Source organism: Oculina patagonica, chromosome 8, assembly GCF_052425735.1.
Source record: "Oculina patagonica isolate OP01 chromosome 8, crgOcupat, whole genome shotgun sequence".
In the NCBI taxonomy this organism is placed as follows: Eukaryota; Metazoa; Cnidaria; class Anthozoa; order Scleractinia; family Oculinidae; genus Oculina; species Oculina patagonica.
Window position 1 is genome coordinate 10276378 of NC_135765.1, and position 22289 is coordinate 10298666.

The 22289-nt window shown below is 38.1% G+C and overlaps 1 protein-coding gene across 2 annotated transcripts; it reads right to left on the reverse strand.

The window, feature by feature from the left end:
• Nucleotides 1-78: 78 nt before the first annotated feature.
• On the reverse strand, nt 79-21841 carry LOC144662546 (uncharacterized). Of its 2 annotated transcripts, none has more exons than XM_078523376.1 (20): nt 21723-21841; nt 19020-19339; nt 17940-18081; nt 16549-16815; nt 15803-16042; nt 15350-15453; nt 13723-13781; nt 13419-13615; nt 12700-12813; nt 10886-10904; nt 10228-10270; nt 8980-9295; nt 8430-8540; nt 7808-7998; nt 7243-7356; nt 5704-5774; nt 4920-4960; nt 4102-4198; nt 3379-3478; nt 79-2553 (listed from the first exon to the last, which is right to left on the reverse strand). In XM_078523376.1, the coding sequence occupies exons 1-20, from the start codon at nt 21787-21789 to the stop codon at nt 2398-2400; spliced, it is 2769 nt and encodes a 922-aa protein (XP_078379502.1). In that variant the 5' UTR covers nt 21790-21841; the 3' UTR covers nt 79-2397. The 2 variants fall into 2 exon arrangements, with proteins under 2 accessions (XP_078379502.1, XP_078379501.1); XM_078523375.1 differs by having other exon boundaries at nt 12688-12813.
• Nucleotides 21842-22289: the final 448 nt, after the last annotated feature.

Below are 22289 nucleotides of genomic sequence, written 5' to 3' on the forward strand. Positions count from 1 at the left end.
CCACAGTAATTTTGTATTTGCTTTGTTTTTGGATTTGATGAAGATTCAGAAGCTCACGCCTTAAAATGCGCTAACTACAGTTGAGGAAGCATTTACTAAAGCTGTTTTTGTTTCAAATTGTTCAATCAGAAATTCACTTTAATCTATTCGAAGGCTTGTTAACTTGTTTTTTTTTTTTCAGAGGCATAATTACTCAGGTAAACTTCCAGATTATTCCAAGATAGAAAAATTGCAACGACGAGGTTATTAATTTAAAGCTGTTAAACGTGCCCTAGAGGAGAAACTTCAGCTTTATTTTTTATTTTTTTTTAAGTAAAGAATTTAAAAAGGTATTACTGTTTCTTATTTATTTATTTATTTATTTATTTATTACGATTTACTCCATACAATACAAATACATTATGAATAATTAAGATAACTAACTAAAAAACAAACAAACAAACAAACAAACAAAAAGCTGTGGAGAAGGAGACAACCAAAAGCGCAATGGCACCATACTAGGGATGTCCCCACTTATTAAAATTCAAAAAATATACATACAAATATACATATAGAAATATTCTAATTATACATAAGAAAACTTAAATTTTTCCTTTTAAAAGTTGCAATATAATTTGCTTCTCTAATGTGATTAGGTAAACTATTCCATTCATTAACAAAACGGTTAAAAAACTATATTTAAAACCATTAGTCCTACTTAGATTTGGGACAAGATCCTGTGTGTCATTTTTCAAATATCTTATCAAAAGAAATGATTTCTAACAACACCAAACATCGAAAACAAATTTCGAAGTTCCACTGAATTCTACTGAATCGATAAAAGACGATTTTACAAAATAGTTACACGTGAATTTAGCCTTTAGTTTACACGGTTCTCTTAAACTTTGAAATTCATTTTCTCGTGCTGTGATAAGAAATTGTTGTTGGTGTTATCACGGATAATTACTCACATCTTTAGCTTTTAAAAAGGAAGAAAATAACGCAATAGGATTTAAATTATTCTAGGACTCGAATTTAGTCCAACTAAAATTAATTGTACTCGATTTCCTGACGGATTCCGTCTTAAAAAAAAAAACAAGGTTTATAGAATTATCCAACAGAAAAAAGAGAAAGAAGATGAAAAACACATAAGTTAAAAATTAAATAGCAAAACAGTAAACAAACAATTAAAATAAATGTACGCACCCGAAACAATTATTACTAATAACTATTAAATAACTTATTACTAATAACTGGATATATAGACTATGTTAATTTAGAGAAATACTGTGTCAGTAATATCGTCACATTGTAATGCATCAAGGAGTAGTTCCTTGCTTTTATTTTGAAATTAATATGTGGCCCATATTTGGCGTATCTATGTAACAGTGTGTTAATGTCTGTAAAAATAGCCGTTGTCTGTTAGAAGCGATGGGAATAGACCTTATCACGGTTTTCCACGCCATCTTGACGAGTAGGCAAAGCGGGTAGAAATTACAGTGTTTGTATGGAAATCCGACGGCAAATATCTTGCACAAAAATTTAATTCTGGACAACTCATGAATTGTTAATATAGGATACTAGGCAAAAGTTTTTATTCGCCGAGTTTGAAGGATGTAGCTGGGCTACAAAGAGTTCAGTAACGTTTTTAATTTCCCATTCATTTGTCTATAATTTTTCCCGCGAACCGCGTCAGTCATGCACTGTTTTCATGATCAGTACTGGCTTTGGACGCAGTAGGAGGAGTAGGACAGGGGAATCATTACTACGATGGTTGTGGAAACTAGCAGGATTCTTGGGCCAAGTGACTTCTTAAAATATATCTTACTGATTTTGTTATAATCTCAAACGAAATTTATTAGACAACTTTATGTTTCAGTCAGATTTTTTGCCAGCGATCTGTAGGAAAAAGTCTACCTTGAAGCACTCAGACTCGCATGGATCAAACTTAGATTGCGTTAAAAGAAATAAAAGCTTTACTGAAACTCATCAATAACTTTGGGCAAGTTCCTCGAAGCTTTTTCTTTGTCCTCAATTCAATCCCAAAATTAGAATGTTATATTCGCAGTCCGGCATTCGCTTTTTTCACGATCCCATAATACGTCTTGTTTTATTTAAATAACCCCCCAAAATTTTTGCATAAGCATTGTTTTCAATTTCTCTGGGGACGATTGCACGTCACTGTAAATCCCAAGAGAAATTGAAAACAATGCTTATGCAAAAATTTTGGGGGGTAAACAAGATGTATTATGGGAACGGTGAAAACAGTGAATTGAACAAAAGTTATTTTGAAATACCGGTATAATTGGAAATTTAATCAGTTTTGCAAAATAACTTGAAAGGTCTTGAAATCATGCAAACGATCCCGTACGTTTAGGCCATGAGGCAAAAAGACCAAATTTATAAGCCTATTGCATATCAAACCAGCTCCAGATACGGACACGGCCCCTGGGGAGTTCCCTGGGGAATTCCCTGGGGAGCTTCTCCAAGGACATTTATGCAATCGGTGCTGCCCCCCAAATCTTCGACGTTTGCATACAGCTGTTCGTCGTACATTTCCATGTTGATCAGCCTCTGCAGAGAAGACAAAAGACAAAATAAATCAATTATCTAAACGTTTTTTTTAGTCTCAACTAATAAAATCTTGAAATGAACATTTCTCGCTTTGTTGTTAAGTAAGGGTCGATTATTTCAACGAAGTTTAGACGAGGAGGGTTGGGAGGGGGGGGGGAGGGGTTACTCCTCGAGGCTCCGCCCTAAAGGGGTACCTTTTTCAAGGTAGAGGTATATAAAAGGGCAGGGGCTTCACGTGTTGGAGCGTAGAAATGGATAGAAAAAACTGTCTTTTAGGAATTTAAAAGGACCTTTCAGAATATCTTGAAAAGACCCATCGAAAAGTTGTTTCGTCTATTTATTTTAAGGGGTTATTCAACTGAAACGATTAGAAAATAGACGCATTATCTACCAAAAGTGCATGAAAGCAAAGCTTTTCTGTCCAAAAATGTTTGTAAAAGGTAAGGGCTTGGTCCTGAGGGCGGAGCCTTCCCGCATAGAATCTAGACCATCCAATCTAGATCCATTAACAGCCATGCAGCTGTCTTGTTATACGTTTTTATGTATTTGTAAATGTGAAATGTTGCCCATCTACTTTGTACTATAATTCATCCACCACTCGCTCGTGTTTCCCGTGCCATTGTAACCTCAAGTCAGCCGTAAAAAGGTCTAAGATAGAAACAATAATTGGCCTAGAAATTTCCTAACCAATAGCTTTAGAAGCTTTGCCCTCTTGGCTAATTAAGTCTGTAGATAACCGAAACCAAGAAAGGGAGACAACACTATAGTTGTACTTGTGAGGATAAGAAAACAATTTCATTCTTATCTGTTCTCCCAGGAGTTTACCTTGTGTTGGTTTTCCATTTCTTTGAGTTCGTTCCTCAAGTCAACAAATGTTGGTCTTGCATACGGGTCTTTTTGCCAGCATTTCATCATTATTCCATACCTAAAAATTGCATGTGGAAAGATCAAGTGGTTAATCTACTTTAATTATTATCCATGTCTTGCATTGGAAACTTTTAGTCCTAGTCAAAATATTGCGCAAACCAAACAGGATAGGGAGAAACACATAATTTGGTCGGAGAGTGTAAGGTTTTCAGGAAGGCCGAAGTGCACTGTACCTTCTTGCCCATATTTTTCGGAGGGTGGTCGGGGGGGGGGGGGGGGGGGGGGTGGGCACAGTTCATTTTCAGTAAGTGGACTGACATTTTTACTCAAAATGGCGGCAGAAAAGTTGGGGCACATGCCGAATCAGTCCTAAAAACAATCAAAATATGTCAGATGGCGTTATGGTTGGTGCGTTAACTAGGCTCCGGATCTAGAGTTCAGAGTCAAAGTCAGTGGCCAAGGTCTTCATAATTTGTTCTCGGGTTAGGCACAGTGCTTCTCTCCACCCAGGAGTATAAGACGTATAAGTGGCTTGCTGGACTTAAAATGCCTGTTGGTTAGAATCCAAGCTAGGGAGTTAAAGCCATATCCTTTGTTGCTACTGGCGGGAAATGGCTTGAAACACACGAATACATAACCTATGCATTCATGTAGAGTAAAGGAAAAACAACAGGTTTTTACAATTTGTCATCTACGTGTTGTGGTTTAGGCATCCTGTATTCTTGCTTAAGCAGGTCTACAACTTGCTGACCATTCATCCGTGGATATGGCGAAGCACCTGAAAGAGGGCAGCTATTATTAGAGAACAATTCAAGAAAGATGCCAATACTTATTAAAGCAGTAAAATAAAGTGCAGCATGCTGCAGCATGCACTTCTGCAAATTGTACCTCCAAATAATCAACCTATTTCTGTAGCAACTTGGAAGCGTTTTAGTAAGCACATTCAGTCATACAAATTCCTCATGTTTATAAACACAGTACTACAGTTTTTTCCAAACTGAACAACTGGACAATTACGAAGCCCTTGAACGTATTAATTACAGAAAATATCGTCCACATATTAGTCTGTGATATCATTAAATTGTAACTAACTAATACACTGATGAAAATGACGAATCTCGCACCCTGCGCTTTGGTCTATCAATCATTTATAGGACATGTTTGACCGTATATTTGTCTCGAAAGGAACTGGATCAAACAGAACACAAACTAGATTTTTTATTGCTAAATTCAAACCCAAAATTTGGTTAGCCTGCAATTCTATTTTAGCAAGCAAACGCATTTTGGGCAAGCGCCAATTTGCATTCGAACTTGGGATAGGCTTCAGGAGAGGGATTCGACGAAGAAAGCGTTCTTGAAGTAGGACGGAAGCTCGTCTGCACCATCTACATTTATGCCTCCAAGGCCAAATACAAGACAAAGTATTATACTCTTGGCCATCAAAAAACACTGCATTGCAGGCTAAAGTTTGGCATGATCTTAAGCCGCAAAGTGCTTACCTATTGTGAAAATCTCGTAAAGGAGGACTCCAAAGCTCCACCTGTTAGACAAAAAAATCGTGTAAATTCTATTAGGATAATCATGATGGAAATATATAAACTATGTTGTTTGAAAGTACGTTTAAGTGGCCTAGCTGAGCTTCTGCGACATATCGCTTGAAAGACACACAGAGTGAGCTCAAAGCGAGGTGTTGTTTATTTCACAAAAAAATGTATGTCGTAGGTGGAAGAACCAAAATAAAACGACCTAAATCCAGGCAATACAAGAGTATTACACTTTGTATACGTTTTGTACAAACTACACTCCCGTTGGAGTACACAGTTTTCAAACATTTTCATGACCAATGTAACGAAAATCGGTGATTTGATTTAGTCCATTAGAGCAGTTTGCAATCGAGTGTCGTAAAACCAAAACCAAAGTAATTACTCTGGCCAATCACAAATGACACAGACAATTGAGTGAGCCAATCAAAACTCGAAGCAAATACATGTAGCTGGCACAAAGCGCGGGAAAACGTGCGCGAGCGAGTCACGATTGGTTTTGGTTTTACTCCTGATTGGCTGAGAAAGTGGCGCGAGATTTTTAAGCCAATCACTAAGCGTAGTAATGCAAAACCAAAGCAAACGCAATTTACTTTCGACACTCAAGTGAAAACCGCTCTAAACGTGTAAAGTGATGTTGCCATCTTGGCCTGAAAACCTTCAGTGGAGGGTTTGTAATGGAGATATGACTGAATTTATTAAAAAATGATCATTTAAAAGTTGGTAAACTTTTGGTACTCACACATCGCTTCTTGTAGAATATTTTCTATATAACAGCGCTTCAACTGCAGTCCATTTGATAGGCAGTCGCCCCTAAAGCAAAATAGAAATACTCACGTACATTCATATACATTCTTTATTTAATTTAACTTTATTAAATCAAACAGAAAAAAAGAAAAGAAAAGCAGGAAAATAACACAAACAATAATTAATACAAGAGATGCACCATCACCCCATCCGCAGTTCTTTGTTTTCCACCACCACCAGCAGTGCAAACAACAGGGACAAAATAGAAGCTCTTAACAAAAGGATTCTGAGATTCATTTTAAGTGATTTTGAATCGCCTTATAATGTGCTGCTAGACAGGATAAACTGTCTCCAACTTCATGATCAACGCATCTGTAAATTCCTTACTATCTTGTACAAAAGTCTATTTTTCAATGACTATCCAGCCTATATGAGAAACATGTTCTCGTTCCGTTCTACTTCATACAACCTGCGTGGAAATTATATACTGGAAATGCCCAAACCTAGAACTACAACTTTTGGTCTCCACTCCTTTACTTATCTGGCAACAAAAGAATGAAACTCTCTACCTAACTTTATAAGGCTATGTAACTCATCTGACTTTAAAAGGATAATCTGCAAAGCCAATTCAATTAGTTAATATAAGTCAATTTTAAATATGTAAATAGTAATTTTTATTTTAATTTGTTGTTATCTATTTCGTTCTCGGAAATATTAGCTTGTTAAGCTACTCTAAATTCGAGTTTAAATAAAGTTTTATTATTATTATAATAATAATAATAATAATAATAATAATAATAATAATTATTATTATTATTATTATTATTATTATTATTATTATTATTATTACCACCACCATTACCACTGCTACTACCACCTATACTACCACCACTGTCACCACCACCTCTGCGTACCACAACAACTACAACAACCAGTGACCACCTCTACCACAATCTCCAAACTTTTCTATTGTTTCTCAAGTGGTGGTGGCAGTTGTGTTGGTGGTAGTGGTCATGGAAAACAACAGAGTTTAGGGTGTGGTGTCGGTGACAAGGGTGTTTGTGGTGCTGGTGGTGGTGTTAAATGATACTAAAACGTGACTTCACTCACAGGTTAATTAGGTCCACTGGATTTTTTCCATGAGACAGAGCAAGAGAAAATAAGGGTCCCCTTAATTTCTCTTGGACAGAGACAATACCCTATGACTTTATTCCCGTTAATGTTTTCCACTTTATGTTAATGACATTCCAATTCAAAAACTGCCCGAAAACATCCCAACCATACTACTTACGACCTGACCCTTAGTCATCCCCAGCAAGGAACACTGGGTTTTTAGTCATGTTGCCATATGTTGCTAATGACATGCACAGTAACGAGAATGCATGTACAACGGTTAATTTTAAAGCTATTTAGCCTTCGAGTGACTGAAATCAAATTACTTAATCTCAACGAGTCGTGTAATAAACTGATTTTTCCTCCAACTAACTACAGGAATACATATGGTCGTAAAGACTTAACACAGCTTGTTTTATACCTTTGATTTTCGTTGGTAAGTGCTGCCATCTCTGGCCATTCCAAAGTCGGTTACTTTACAAGTCTCTCTTTCGCCAATCAACACATTTCGAGCCGCAAGATCTCGGTGAATAATCTGTAAAAATGACGTACTTTTTATTAGTCAGTGTCACATTCCAAAGCGGGTCAACTCAACTTTTGAAAAAGACTCTATGAGGGAGTTGTCTTGGTTAAGAATCCTTTAAAATTACACGTTGTTAATAAAACAAGGTAGGTAATGTATCTTGATGTAGTGGATCTAGGCAGGGCATAGGCGTACACCACAAGAAGAAAATCCACCATTCCGCCGAGACAGCTTTCTACAAATGCAAGTTTGCTTCAATAAAAAATACGGGAAAATTCTGGTTATAAGGTCAGTTTAATTTATAATTGTGATAATAGGCTCATTAATAGTTCATGACATTGGCTAGAGGCCATGGGATGACGGCGTAGCGTGATATGGTGAATACAGAATGAAGAATTTTGAATGATCCTGTTATGAGCCAGTGAATGCGTAAAACAGCTGGGCTTATTAATGCTTTACTTACTTGCTTCGATGACAAATACGACATTCCATCAGCGACCTGCCAAGCAAACTTCATCAGTTGATGTGACGTCAGATTGGTTTTTGGTTTGATATCCGGGTCATTGTAGTACATGTCATTCAGACCACGACTCTTTCTCAAATATCCCAACAGGTCTCCAAATGGAACATATTCTATTAGCACTAACAAAGGTTCTAAGAGGAAAAATCAATTGATATAGTTATTTTAGAATGAAATGTTTAAGAGCAGATAAGCTTGAGATCAGTAACTTGTGGAGGGGGACAGGGAGGCGCCGGTAAGCCTGTAAGAAGAGAGAGCGGGAGGGGTACGGGAGATGGGAGAAGAAAGGTAAAGGAAGCGTGATTCTGAGATGGTGAAAACCCGGAAAAAATGAGAAAACAAACCGTACAATTTCGTAATATTTTTTACAATAGAAATAGTTCAAAGAGGTGGGAACCACCAAGAAAATATACGGAAAGCGGGGTGTACAGACCCACGTGTCCCGCAACTAATAAGTGGTGTATAAAACACGGGCAAATTTTGAACGGGATTTTTGATTCAATGTAAGGAAAGGAAACTCATTAAGTTTTTTTTTAAAAGTCTTAGTGAAGTTTTTAGAATTTACCAGACTCAGTGACGCATCCCAGTAGCTTGATGACGTGACGATGTGGTTTGAGTTTCTTCATCACTTCAAGTTCTGACAACAAGTCGTTTTTGTCTGACTCTGGTGCATCATCTACAAGATCGTCAAAAAAGATTTTACATATAAAAGGATATTTCAAAATCCTCAATAAGTGTTACTGATACATTTTTCTGCTCATGTATCAAGCAGGAGATGGGTTTCCCGTATACATTGAATTTTGACACCGTATTTGTTAGAAAACAAAGACACAAGGGCAATAGTTACGCCCAAACATTTTACTAGTCTCTTCAACGACTACATTTAATAGATACATAAGTGTACAGTTAGCTAGTGTTGCTTCACTATAAAAGGGATCGTTTTAACATCCATGCGGAAAAAGGTATTTGATGACGTAAAACGACTCCTTTGTGAATCTCAGTGCAAAAGCATAAACAGAAAAATTACTAACTTCCTCAATTGCTGCAATATGCAATAAAGTATTCTTGATCAGTGTTACATTATGGCGAATTCTCATTATTTTAGTACGTAATACCTTTCAACATTTTAACAGCCACTAATGTCTTCTGGGACCTTCCTCGAAGGCCTGATGCTGTTCCCTTGGCAACTTGACCAAACGCACCTTTGCCAATGATCTTTTCTATAGTCACATGTTCTCTAGAAACCTCCCAGGAGCGTGTAAACGGGAGAAGAGGCGCATAGAGTGCGGAACTTTTCTTCCTGGGGGGTTCTTTCACTTCTTCTGGACGAGTCTCCTCATTCAAGTCTGATTTGCTTTGAGGAAGGGCTTCAGATGTTTGTTCCGCTGTGGGATTCGGATCCGGCAGTAGGACAGCCATTTCAATCTCATACTAGTGGACGACAATTATTTCTATTTTTATTTAAAATTATTTTAATGTATACGCCTTACTCTAGAGTTTTATACATAAAACTCGGGAATATTTTACTATTGCTAGAGTTTATTCCCACTGAGATCACTCATTACCGCAAAACCCGGCAAAATGATGTTGAAATGTTGCAGTTGCGGTCCTGTATTTAAATTTCCGTGATAAATACCCTTTCAGAATTTTCCAAATAATTACGCTGTGTTTTGCCTATTCACTTGGCTTCGACAGTTCATCCTGAATTTGTTTTAAATCGCACGTCCTCGTCCCATCTTGAAGACAACCAGACCTGGCCGAGACCATGTAATAATTTATACCGTCAGAACAACACGAGAATAATTAATTTTAGAAAACACGAGCCACCAGCGAGTGTTTTCTTAATCTCTGAATTATCACAAAAATGTCCCAAACAGAAAACTGATTTTCGATTATACCAACTGAGCAATAGAAAAGCCAAAATATCAAGCGAAAGAATTGACGGAAGTAACGGATGCGCTGAAAAACAAAGCAATTAACAGCGGTGGCAGCTGTAGTGTCAACTATCCCTAGTTATATGAATACATTTTTTCTAAAAAAAAAATAGGCACTGCACTGAGATACGAAATTTGCAGTGTAATAACGTGTAAACGTTTGCGTGTGTCTTGCACGTGTTTAGTTTTGAGCTTCTGGTTCACTTGAAAATAAGTCTGGGTTGTTTGAAAGCAAGTGTTTCCTTCAACGATAATGACGCTCTCTTTATATTCATTTTTTTCGCGCTCGAGCTGGCCAAGCTTTTTTTGTAATTATAAACTAATCATCAACAATTACTATAATTTATATTGAAACATTAATTAAAGACTAACAATATAGTGCAAAATCTAGATATCAGTAATATTTTTTTCTTGCTTGTTAAAACCTACATCTAAATTGGCTCTTTCTTCATCATGTGACGCTTGACATGTCCTAAAAGAAGTAATGACACAAACGTCATGGTTTTTGCGGAGTCGATTGTAGGTAACAATCGCAAAATCTCATCATTATTAGAACTGTTAATTGTGGTACACATCACTGGCATATAGTCACGCTAAAATACTCAGTCGTTAAAAGGACAGTGTCCCGGTTGTTTTATATATCGTATTTTTATAAGTATGGCCTGTAGCTTGCTTTAAACTTGGTTTATTATACATCTCGCAATAATAAAAAAAACACCAAAAGTGGTAGCAGAAAAGATTAATCAACTAAGAACGAAAACATAATGATCAAAAGATTCAAAATTTCACCAGGATGTCAATTTTGATTTCTTGACATCTTGTCACAAAATAAAATTTCATGAACTGTAGTCCAATTCCATTCTTGTTGTCCCGGCTGTACTTCTACCCTTAAATACTAGTTTTATTTTGCTCTGTAAAATCTCTTATCAAATTCCTTTTTACTTTAAGTGGCATTTTGTGATACAATATGGAATTAGGAAAGATAACTTTCAATAACACATATTTATAGCGAGCTAAACTTTGAGTCAATGTGGTTTTCACGCGTTGGAAAAGCGTTGCGTTAACAATTATGATACTTATACCCTACCTTTTTCCTTCTGTAATCCCTAAATAGAAGAGGAGAAAGATCACAATAATGTTACTTGGTTTTGCATTTGGTACAAAATTCTGTAGATAGGTTAGTTTTCTAGATCAAAGATGTTCGCCACGTCCGTGTGTCAAAGACTAGTTTGACAACGACGGTACCATATTTACGTACAGGGAGGTAAAGCATTGTGTTTTCTCACTGGTAAGTTTAGGAACAATAAAAGACATCATAGAAATCATGCAGTTTCCTTGCCAGGATTTCGGTCAAACCTATAATTTACATGTGATTGTCAAAAGGATGACATATTCGTAAAGGTAGCTCAATAGATACTTAAAATCAAACGATAAACAAATAACGCCTATGAGATCCCCCTCCACTCCACTACAACAATCTGAGTGCGGACGACTCTCATTTGTGCTTTTGCATCAAGCACCTGAGAAGTGTTTCATCGGGATATCTAAACACCGAGAAGAGAGTTGAAAATACGTCGCGCAGCGGAGTATTTTTTACGAAATTCGAGGTGTTTGGATAGCCGATGAAACACTGTCTCGATTGTTTGATATAAACTTCTCAATCGAAACAAAAAGTACCGATGTATGTACATTTCGCCGATAAAATATATCAAAAATTTAGGTTAAAAGCTGATAAAATATCACTGAACGTTTTCGATCTATTTGATCATCATCAGAGTACAAATCTACATGAAGCTGGGTGTTTTTTTTTTTGTAGTTTAGGCTTTTATCCGTTACGTAATGCCAGTTCCCATGGGGAACAAGGTCAAATGATTGGGCTTGTTTGTTCTGGATGGAAACGTGCGATATAAAATGCTTCTTTAATTCTCCTATTCATCCATGAATAAGCGGTGGTTAGAACTTCCCACGAGAACTTGTGATTTGGGTGTTTCTTTATGTGTTTAGCTGGCTCCCACTGCCCGTTAACATCTGAATGCTCGTTGACACGAACCTTTCCGGAATAGCCGATTTCCAATGTACTTGTAGTTTTCCTGGTTTTTGGTAGACTCTGGTAACGACCTTTCCATCTTGATGGCCAAACGAAGTGTCCAGAAAGTGATCAGGGTTTACTTCCACGGTAAACTTAATGTTAGGGTGGTAGCTGTTCAAGTTCTCGAGTAGGATGTCTGGGGCATTGGTCTTCCTTTTACTGAAGCAGTCATTCACGTATCTGTCGCAAAATGATGTCTTTTTCCAATTTGCACATGAAGATGTTTGCCAAGGTAGGTGAAAGAGGTTTACCCATACTGCACTCGTCCACTTGCTTGTATAACTTTCCGTTGAAACTGAAAACAGTTCCTTTGGTAACCCTCACCAAAAGTCGCTTGAAGATCGATCGTGATGCGATCTGGGATCGAGGGAGTTTATGGTGTTTATCAATTTGGTCGAGGATGTAATTGATGGTTTCATCAAAGGGAATTTACTTATTGGCATTACGTAACGGATAAAAGCCTAAACTACAAAACAACAACAACAACAACAAAAACACCCAGCTTCATGCAGACTTTTACTCTGATGATGATCAAATAGATCGAAAACGTTCAGTGATTTTTTAACAGCTTTTTACATCCATTTTTAATATAAAAACTACTGAGTAAACGGAGAAATAAAATCGTAAATATCTATGCTGGGTAAGACCGGGTATCAAAAGCTCCTTCACGGTTATGATTTTCTTTGTTTTGATGAATTATTAATGAGTTTGAGAAGTGAAGATGGAGACGGACGAGGAAAATGGAATGTTTTAGCAATGACGATGTACTGAAGCGCTTAAGGTGGATTTGTCATAGTTACCGTAATGTTTACCTTTTCTCTGACGCCATACTATGTAGATAACAAGACCGATGATTATGACAACAAGGACGCCAATCACAACTCCAAGTATGATGTAAATGTAAGTCCTGCCTCCGCAAACAGCAACTGTTAATAAATAATATGCAACACGTTAGTTTACTGCTAATGTTCTTAATTTGTTTTTTATTATTATTATTTTTCAGTTTCGGGCCCTGTGAAACTCCGTGTGTAGTAAATTAATGTCTGCGTCCGAAATTTATCCCGGTTTAAATTATCCCGGTTTAACATTAAGCGACTAGGAGTGTTTCTACTCCCCCTGGATGGGATGCTATTCCACCGCAGAGTTCCCCCAGCATTAGTTCGCTGGTAGCCATTGATAGGCCTGAATGGAGAGAAGCATTATGAGCATTATGGGCATTATATTATGTTTCCGTCAATATAAGATATGAAAGGGCCTGAAGGGGTTAGACAGGAACTGGGATTTGGGAACATTTTAACTGGAAAATGAGATTTGGGTCAATGGGACTGGGAATCACAAACAGTTAACAACAGAACTGGGACGGGATTTGGAAACTCGAGAAAAAAATAGGCTAAAAATGTGATTTGGGCAAATTTGGGCTTTGAAATGCGATTGTATACCTCCTCTCCTTTCAGGATTCTCGATATGAGCTTATGTATTTTGAGTCACCGGTCCAACTAATGTAAAGTCAAAATACGCAATTGAGACCTACTTTCAGTCGAGCTGGTAGGTGTCGCTGTGGCTTCTGTTGTTGCTTTTTCAAGTCGTGTCCCTATTATGGATGAGGCACTCACATTGAAACCTCCAAGCATTCCATTCTTGGCAGCATCTCGAAGTATAGAAAGCACTTTGCTTTCTCTAACAGTGGAACTGAACTTTATGGCCAGGTCAACAATAATGCTTCCGCACCTAATGCACACGGAAAAGGCACACATGTAAAGTGACAAATTTTTTCCTTCCCGAGATGTCGAACAAACTCAAAGGTGTGTAATCACAGTGTGAAACATTTTGCATACCTGATATCTGTTAGTCTTGCACTGCTGTAGCCACTTTCACCAGCAAAGACCTGGTTCATCTAAACAAAACAGATCGGTTTAATAATTGACAGCTTATAATGAAATTTTCGAGTTCTTGAGAAGGACTTTATAGTTGAAAGTTTATATTTATTTTTTAGTTTATATTTATTTTATATTTTTGTTTATATTTATATAGTTTTTTATATCGTGAGTTTAAGGATTTTGAAGGTAATTATAGATCAGGAACCGGTGCAAAATCTCAGTCTGTTTTCAAAGTCCACGGAAAATCTCGCAACTTAACTAGTTACTTGTATTGAAAATTAATTAAATCCAGAAAAAGTGGACTAAAACATCCCTACCATACTTCTATGCATGTGTGAATAAAATGTCAAATACCGTGTTATAGGAAATTAACGATGCATGTTATTAACGCGAATTTCAAAAATTCGCGTTAATTTTATGCACCTTAACCCTTTCAGTGCTAAATTTCTCCAAAAATAGGGTTTTTTTCTACCGTTAAACTGAAATTTTGATGCTACGATCCTGAATTTCCCTTAACTTTGCTTAAAAAGCACTTTTTCACAATGCAGCAAGATTTTGATGAAGATTCCATTAAAAAATGTACTTTGGTGCATGCGTTTTGGTGCTTTTTTTTTTTTTTTTTTGCGAAATCGTTTCCATTTTTTTTCTTGCTCCTTTTCCTTTCGTTTCTCTTGGCTTTGTTATTTCCACTTCTTTCTACTGTATCCGTCCTTCATTTAGACCAAAAAAGTTTTGATTAAAACATTGGTAAACCCTGTCAAGAGGACCTCGATCTTTTACAGGTGTTTTGGCCTTTTTAGGCACCGATTTTGCACTAAAAAGTGATTGACTTTTTCTCGATTAGCTCTGTTAGGATGCGACGATACGCAAAATGAATAGTTTTTTGAAAAGGTCAAACCTAGCTCTATCAGATGCTTATCACCAAAATCTGCTGACTTTTAAATTGATGACGTCACAAGTGGTTCATTGACTGCTCCTCCAAATGTCGACAAAAGTCGACTTTAGCACTGAAAGAGTTAATTTACGTCATTGTTAATTTAAATCACACTATTTTATAGCCTGTTCCAGGCTCTCGGTAGTTTTGGGAGACTGGAACAGGCTAACTATTTTACAGCATCGTTATTTGAAGACACGTTTATTTCCAGCAAAGTTTCATGTAATCTACCTCTCCGTCAGAGTCAGTTGACACATCGTCATTCAATATCGATTTTAAAAAGTTTTGTTACGTAACGTTTGTTATCTCCCAGGGTAAATGAAGAAACGCTCACGTCTTCTACTTTTTTATGCTAAATGTCCATCGTGTTTTTCTTACCATTTACCGAAATTTCTGTTGTTGGAAATTATTGTTTTGTCTTGTGGATGAAAAGCACAGGTAGCTATAGAAATTATCACGCATAAAGCACCAAATTCGCGTTAATTAAATGTATCTGAACGTGTACCAAACGGAAAATCGCGTTAATAAATGCACGTATACAAAACTTTTCGAAAATTTGCGTTAATTTTATAACGCGTAGATTTTGTTCGCGTTGTTAAAATGCTTTGTTATATTGCTATAATAAGGTAAACAAGGAAGCAATTTTGTTACCGTTTCATTCAGTGTCTTCCATAACAAGGTTTGATTGTATTTTCCGCCTGTGCAGTCTTCACTTGTGATGACAAGTGTCACGTTAATCACCTTGTCTGCTATTACTGTTAAGAACAAATTACGTGCAAATACCTCTTTAGACAGTTACATGTAATTAAAATTAAAAGAGGATCATTCCCATCTGTAGAAGCATGGATAAAAAGCGCCCAACTAACTTAGGGCGCTTTCCATTAGTCATAACTGGCCGACCGGTCCGTGTGAAATGGGCCTTTTCCATGAGATTTTCCCACAAATCCACTATAACAGTGTACAATATTTATGCATTGACTGATTTGACAGGACAACTCTGACTAACAACGGAATTCTGTTCTCGAATATACCGGTCTGACTGGTCAGTTCTGACAAATGGAAAACGCCCTTAGGCGACACTTTCTCAGAAAGAAATACACTTACCAAGTCTGGTGTATCTGGTGTCACTACCCAGAACATTAGTCACTTTACAGCTAAAGATATCATCATCGACGACTTCTGAGATGTTAAGCATGCTCTCATGACACAAACGCTTCCGTGGGTCACATGGAGTCCAAGTATAAGTAGGCTTGGGGTTTCCTTCTGCTTGACAGTGAAGAGATACACTTTGTTGTACTGCACTGACTTTAAGTTTACTTGCAAGTTTAACAATCTTGGCTGGATCTAAAAAATTAAGGAAAGAAAATAAACTGAGGGCCTTGCAGGGAGTCATGTTCTCTTCAGTGATCCCTTAAAAAAAAATTGTATTTTCTCTCTTATTTGTTTCCCAGTAATGAATAATGAATTGGTTGATACATTGCTGATCCTAGCAGTATGCAGGACGCGTGTCATATATCAACCTAGTAAATGGCCCAGCTCACAACGAGACTCTCGTAGCTCAGTTGGTTAGAGCGCTCAACCGGTATCTGGGAGGCCATGGGTTCGATTCCCGTCGGGGACTCAGAATTTTTCTTTGTCCCACGCTCGTGTCATGTTGAATACTTCATCTTCATACACAGACCTTTATCAACAATAACTAAATTGGTGGGCTCACGGTGAGGATCGTTTTATTGCTTGTTTCCCTCAGACGTGCAAAATAATTTCATTTATTCTGTCAATCCTAATGCTATCACTTTCTTCACAATCTTCAGCTCTTGTAAAACAAGAGACGATAGCGTGTATTAACTTACATATAACGTTCAATATAAATTTGTGGCTAACTGGATTTCCAATTCCATTGTGCGCCTCACAGCGGTACACTCCAGACGCAGTTCTTCTGACGTTTGGGAAATTCAAAACACTTCCCTGGTGCAGTACTTTACTGTTGCTACCATCTTCTAGCACTTTGGTCCAGGTAATGTTTGGTGTTGGATTACCAGATGCTTCACAGAACAGCTTACTGCTTGAACCTTCGCGTACAGTCTGAATATGACTTACATTAGTTATCTTGGCTGGAACTAAAAAGAACAATCACGGTAGATTGAACCGATAGTTGCAAAGAACAGAAGAGGGGAGGAGAGGAGAGGGGAGGGGAGGGGAGGGGGAACTAAAAAATTATTATACGGGTCGGCTCCGCCCCGAGGTCTAAGTCCCTATCTTTTCATATACCATTTTCGACAGAAAAGATAACTCTTTCGCATACCTTCAACAAGTAAAAAGTACCCCTATCACAGAGATACTGAATATCATTTCCTAATTTTTCACTTGAATAATCCCTCAATAGACTTAAATAAATCGACCGCTCGTAAAGCATGTTTTAGTGACCTTTTGAGGTCCTTTAAAATACCTCAATGACACTTTTCCCTTTCCTTTTGTATACTTCAACTCGTGAAATCCCTTCCCCTTTATATACCTACACCCTGAAGAAGCTATCACTTTCAGGCGGAGACCCTCCGTATAGTCTACTATAGGAAGTACCCCCTCCCCCTCCGGAACAAAACTTTGTGACTCAAAGAGAAATAGAAAGTTAATGTCAATAAAAAAAATGGGAAGAAAATGGACCGGCAGCACTTTGATTGTGGTTTTTAGTTGCTGCCCTCTCTGAACTGACTTTTTGCGAAAAAAAATAAAAGATGATTAGAGATAGAGATTTTTTTCCAAAAAAAGGAATTGTAAAAGAAATATCCTACGATTTGGGCTTTTACGTCTTCAAATAAACGTATATTTAAAAAAGTCAGTACTTGTGAACGGATGCCATCTGGCAAACTGTTCCAAAGTTCAGGGTCAAAAAAAGCGGAGGCTCGTGGTCCATAAATTTATAGTTGTAAGTATAAATACTTCCATAGAGCGGTTTTCACTTGAGTGTCGAAAGTAAATTGCGTTTGCATTGGTTTTGCATTACTACGCTTAGTGATTGGCTTAAAAATCTCGCGCCACTTTCTCAACCAATCAGAAGTAAAACCAAAACCAATCGTGACTTGCTCGCTCAAGTTTTCCCGCGCTTCGTGTAATTGCTTCGAGTTTTGATTGGACAATGGGTTGCCCTACGTCCTTTGTGATTGGCCAGAGTGATTACTTTGGTTTTGGTTTTACGACACTCAATTGAAAACTGCTCTATTTAAAGTAATGTGGCAATCATAACCTAGAAAGCAGCCATAAATTTCCATCCTGAGTGATATGCGACCTTTCCACGCTGTCGGCCTGAGCCTGATGTAGCGTGCAACGATTGGTGGGTTGAACGTCTGCTTGACAATGCTGTTCTTGTTTTTATTTCCATTGAACACCTTAAGCATAAAAAGAAACCTGTCAGTGGAAATCAGCACGACCAAACGGCATATAGTATATATATTTAATATCACAATGTTCACAACCAACTGCATGTGCAACACTTGCGCTGCGATTGGTTCAGGGCGGTCTGTGATCATACTGTTGTTAGCACAACTGGGGGGAAGTCAAAGGCCTTACTTCAGTCGAGAAAACAAGTGCCAGTTGAGGGCGACATCACTTCTCCTAGAAGTGACTGATCCCGCGGTTTTCGTCCAGAAATTGCTAAGCAACCTGGCGTGTTTTTACGCGCGACTGCTTTCGGAGTACTCGTGAGCGCTCGCGCTACTTTTTTATTGGTGAAATAATTCGGAAACTCTTCGAGTGCTTTAACGAAGATTTGCCAAAACTGGCACTTATTTCCCCGACTGACCTTATTCGGATAGCACTGTCGAGATGGTCTTAAGATAATTTTTAACATCAATAAGCTAAGAGATTACAAATCGGTTGTTGCAATGTTGCTTTCATGCAACAATACGATTCATGTTTTAAACACATCCCAGATGGAGAAAATTTAGTGGTGCACTATAAATATCACAACGCGAAAACATAACTTTGCTCTGGTGTGAAGCTTAAGTAAAGCCTGCGCAAATTTGGAATTTACTTCACTTTACGCAACCTTTACATTTTTTAAAGCTGACCTTCACGCCATATTTACACTCTCAAATTTTAAGCGAACTTTAAGCTTTAAGTTGGCTTAAAGTTCCTTAAATGCCAACTAGGGGGTTTAAAAACCTTTAAGAACATATAATTAAGGAGCTTAAAGTTGGATGACCAACTTTAAGGAGATTTAAGCTACCTTTCATTTTCCGTAAATCTCCATTTTCATACTGTAATATATAAACATATAGCTAGAAAGAGTGCAGGACAAATGTTTCAAGCAGACATCATGGTTTACCTTGGACAGCTTGGATGAATTTCGGCCTGGCACTTTGTAATAGCGAAAGTTCATTCCATCGTCACTGTATTGGATCTTGTATTTGGTTACCCATTGATCGTATTTGTATTCTCCTTGTGTTGCTAAACCTGTTATTTTGGTGTTATTACCGAGATCGACCTGAATCCATTGATTACCATCCTTCGTCTCAGCCGTCCAGCCTCCGTGACCTCCCTTAAAGTTCAACCTTGCCTGGTGGGCAGCATGTATTACTGAAGAGGCCGTGATTTGATCATCTTTAATGCGACGGCTCTCCATACCAAGGGGTGCTAAACATTGAGCTGTACAAAACAGAAAACGGATAGGTAGCTGTGAATGGTTATTGAAAGCATATCATTGAAAATACTCCTCAAAATTACAGGTGGAACAGTCCACTCTCGGAGATAAATATATTATTCCTATAGGAATAATGTGAAGGTCAGCTACAGCTGCACTAATAATATGGCAAGCATCATCAAGAGCCACAACTCAAGAATTCTCGCCAAGGACGACACTCGCGTCGAGTCCAATAAATCGTGTAACTGCAGAAATAAAGACCTTTGCCCTCTTGATGGTGGATGTCTTGTCAACAATGTCGTTTACAAAGCCACTGTCGCTACAACACCCGGCGAAACGAAGGTTTACATCGGCATGACTGAGCATAGTTTCAAAACTAGGTTCAATAACCATAAGCTTTCCTTCAAACATCGCAAGCATTCACACGACACTGTACTATCAAAGTACATTTGGGACCTGAAAGACAACAACACCGAATTTTCGATCAAGTGGTCCATTGTCACGAGAGCAAGCGCTTACAGGGGAAACCCGTCACGCTGCAATTTGTGTCTGACGGAGAAGCTCTGCATACTATCAGCTGACAGATCCACCCTCTTGAACAAAAGATCTGAGCTTGTTACCAAGTGCAGGCACGAAAACAAGTACTACGCGGCCAATCAGAGACAGGATCGTTCCAACCGTCCTCCATGAACGCAGTTTAAATTGTATTTCACCGCATCTAACGGCACAGTCTGATGATCGCTTCGTGCGTGAAACTCTGAGTAACTGTCCGTGAAGTTTCTATCTTTAATTATTGTGATTCCTATTTACTGATTATGCCATATGCCGGGGGGGGGGGGGGGGTGTACTCTGTATATTTTTGGGTGGGGCTGTGCCGCTGGGATTCCAAACCCTTACGCTATACCAGACCACGTTAAGCTGATTTTGCAACCCTATACTAGACTAGACATCGAAAATTCCTGTCTCACGATTATTGTTTATAATAGAAAACCATCTGTGATAATGTTGCCGCGATGATTTTATTTACGTCTAGGAAAGTCTCTTTCTCTTTGAAGTCTCTATTCCTATTCTGGACGAAATTTTTCATACCACTGACCAGTTTCCCGGCAAATGATACCCTTTTCTTGACCAAACCTCTCTGATTTCTATACCCTATCCCAGACTGAACAGCTTGAAAACCATACCCTTCACAGCGGCACATACCTATATTGCATATATATGGGAGTACCTCCACGACACCCCGTGTGTGTGTGTGTGTGTGTGTGTGTGTGGGGGGGGGGGGGGGGAAGGGGGCTGTATGTAAGTACTGTAGTAGATTATTCAGTATGAGCGGCCAGTCTGTACGATACATCAGGGTTGAGAGGGGCCTTGTGAGAGAAAAGAGTCTTGCCAAAGAACAGAACACAATGACCTAACCATTAGGCCACCACGCCTTCCAATCTCCGGCAGCTGAGCAACATACAGTCTCAATCACAAACAAGGATGATTTCAGTGCATAATTAATGATATTTCATACAAAGAGATAAAGTTGAAAGAAGTCGGACCCGTGTGTTCACTCGGATTCGTATAAAGTGGGGTAACAAGGTCGACGGAATCGGAGGTGGAATAATCAGAACGTTTCCATTTTCTTCTGATTCCGCTTAAGCTTTCAGCTTTAACTACACATCGTGTATAAATAAAGTTACATATTTTATATCGTATCTCTCATCTTATGACTCCGCGTATGATCAAGTGAAAACTAGATTGTCGGAGTCGCAAGCGGAAGCGGAAGAACAAACCAATCACAATGCAAGTTCACACGCCCTTCGAGCGCTTCCGTTTTGCTTGCGACTCTGTCAATCTAGTTTTCACTAGATCATAAGTGATAAGCGACGGAGTCATAAGCGAAATCGAATCTCTGCTTACGACTCCGTCAGTCTGATTTTCACTAGAACGTAACACTCTTCGCTTCTGATCTTGACTTTGACTCCAAAGCTAGTGAAAACCAGCCTTTACCTTCTAGCCATTACAAATTAAAGCCATTGTTGTGTTACCAACATACCTGAAAAGCATGTACCCAGTATACCCAAATTTCTTTTCAAAATTATGCAAAATATCAAAATTGGTGAAAATACGGTATACTTTATAAAAAGTATAAAAATACTGTATACACAATTTAAAAAACCCCTGTATACCGTATATCTAAAAACCCTGGCTGACCCAGAAAAAAGGATCATAAAGCGATGTGACGTACCGAGAACTGATCGAACTAAAGTGTTCATGTAGAACGTTTCAGCACCCGCTTCAAGATCAACTCGATAACACCTAGTGGATCAAATCAAATTGAGTTTGATTCCGACTGTATCCGATTTGATATGGCTATCTACACGTACTTTTCTATAAACTAACCTGTAAGCTGGGGTATGAAGATTAGGGCGACTGTCAGGAGCCAGGGATAAAGCAATGCCACCTTCATCACTGCTCACGGTAAACACAAAAAACATAAACACGATAAACACGGCTCTTGATTATATGCTCCAATGGTTTTTATACTGAAGCACTTCCGGTGAGGAACACATAACACCCGACGTATGAAGTAACCGGATATGACGAAAATCATTATCCACAAGAAATTCGGCGTTTTTAACCACCCAACCTTTAATGATCTTTAATAGATATCGTCTTGATGTGATTTCACCGGACCTTAAGCAAAAAAGGCTGCCTTTTACTTCTCTTGTCTGGTCTAGCTTCTTGTAACGCTTGTGGTGACACTTGAACTTTTATGGAATGCCGAATGTGCTTCGTTACTGAGCTGAGAAGTTTCAGTGGCTACAAAATTGTATGTATGGAAAAAGCCAGTCTGGCCTGCCCAAGGCTTCGTTGTCATGTTTTTGATAATATAAATGACCCTGTACTTCCCATTAGACAGGAAATTAAAACTCCATCTACGGATTTTCCTTGTCTTGGCAAATGTTT

Bases quoted from the DNA above. Each gene is read 5' to 3' on its own strand.
- LOC144662546 (XM_078523375.1), bottom strand. From the start codon at position 21,789: ATGAAGGTGGCATTGCTTTATCCCTGGCTCCTGACAGTCGCCCTAATC. The intron at 16,816-17,939 runs GTTATGATTGCC...TGTTCTTTTTAG, and splicing joins AATTTATGGCTGCTTTCTAG to TTCCAGCCAAGATAACTAAT. The intron at 13,782-15,349 runs GTAACAAAATTG...TGTTTTGTTTAG, and splicing joins GGAAGACACTGAATGAAACG to ATGAACCAGGTCTTTGCTGG.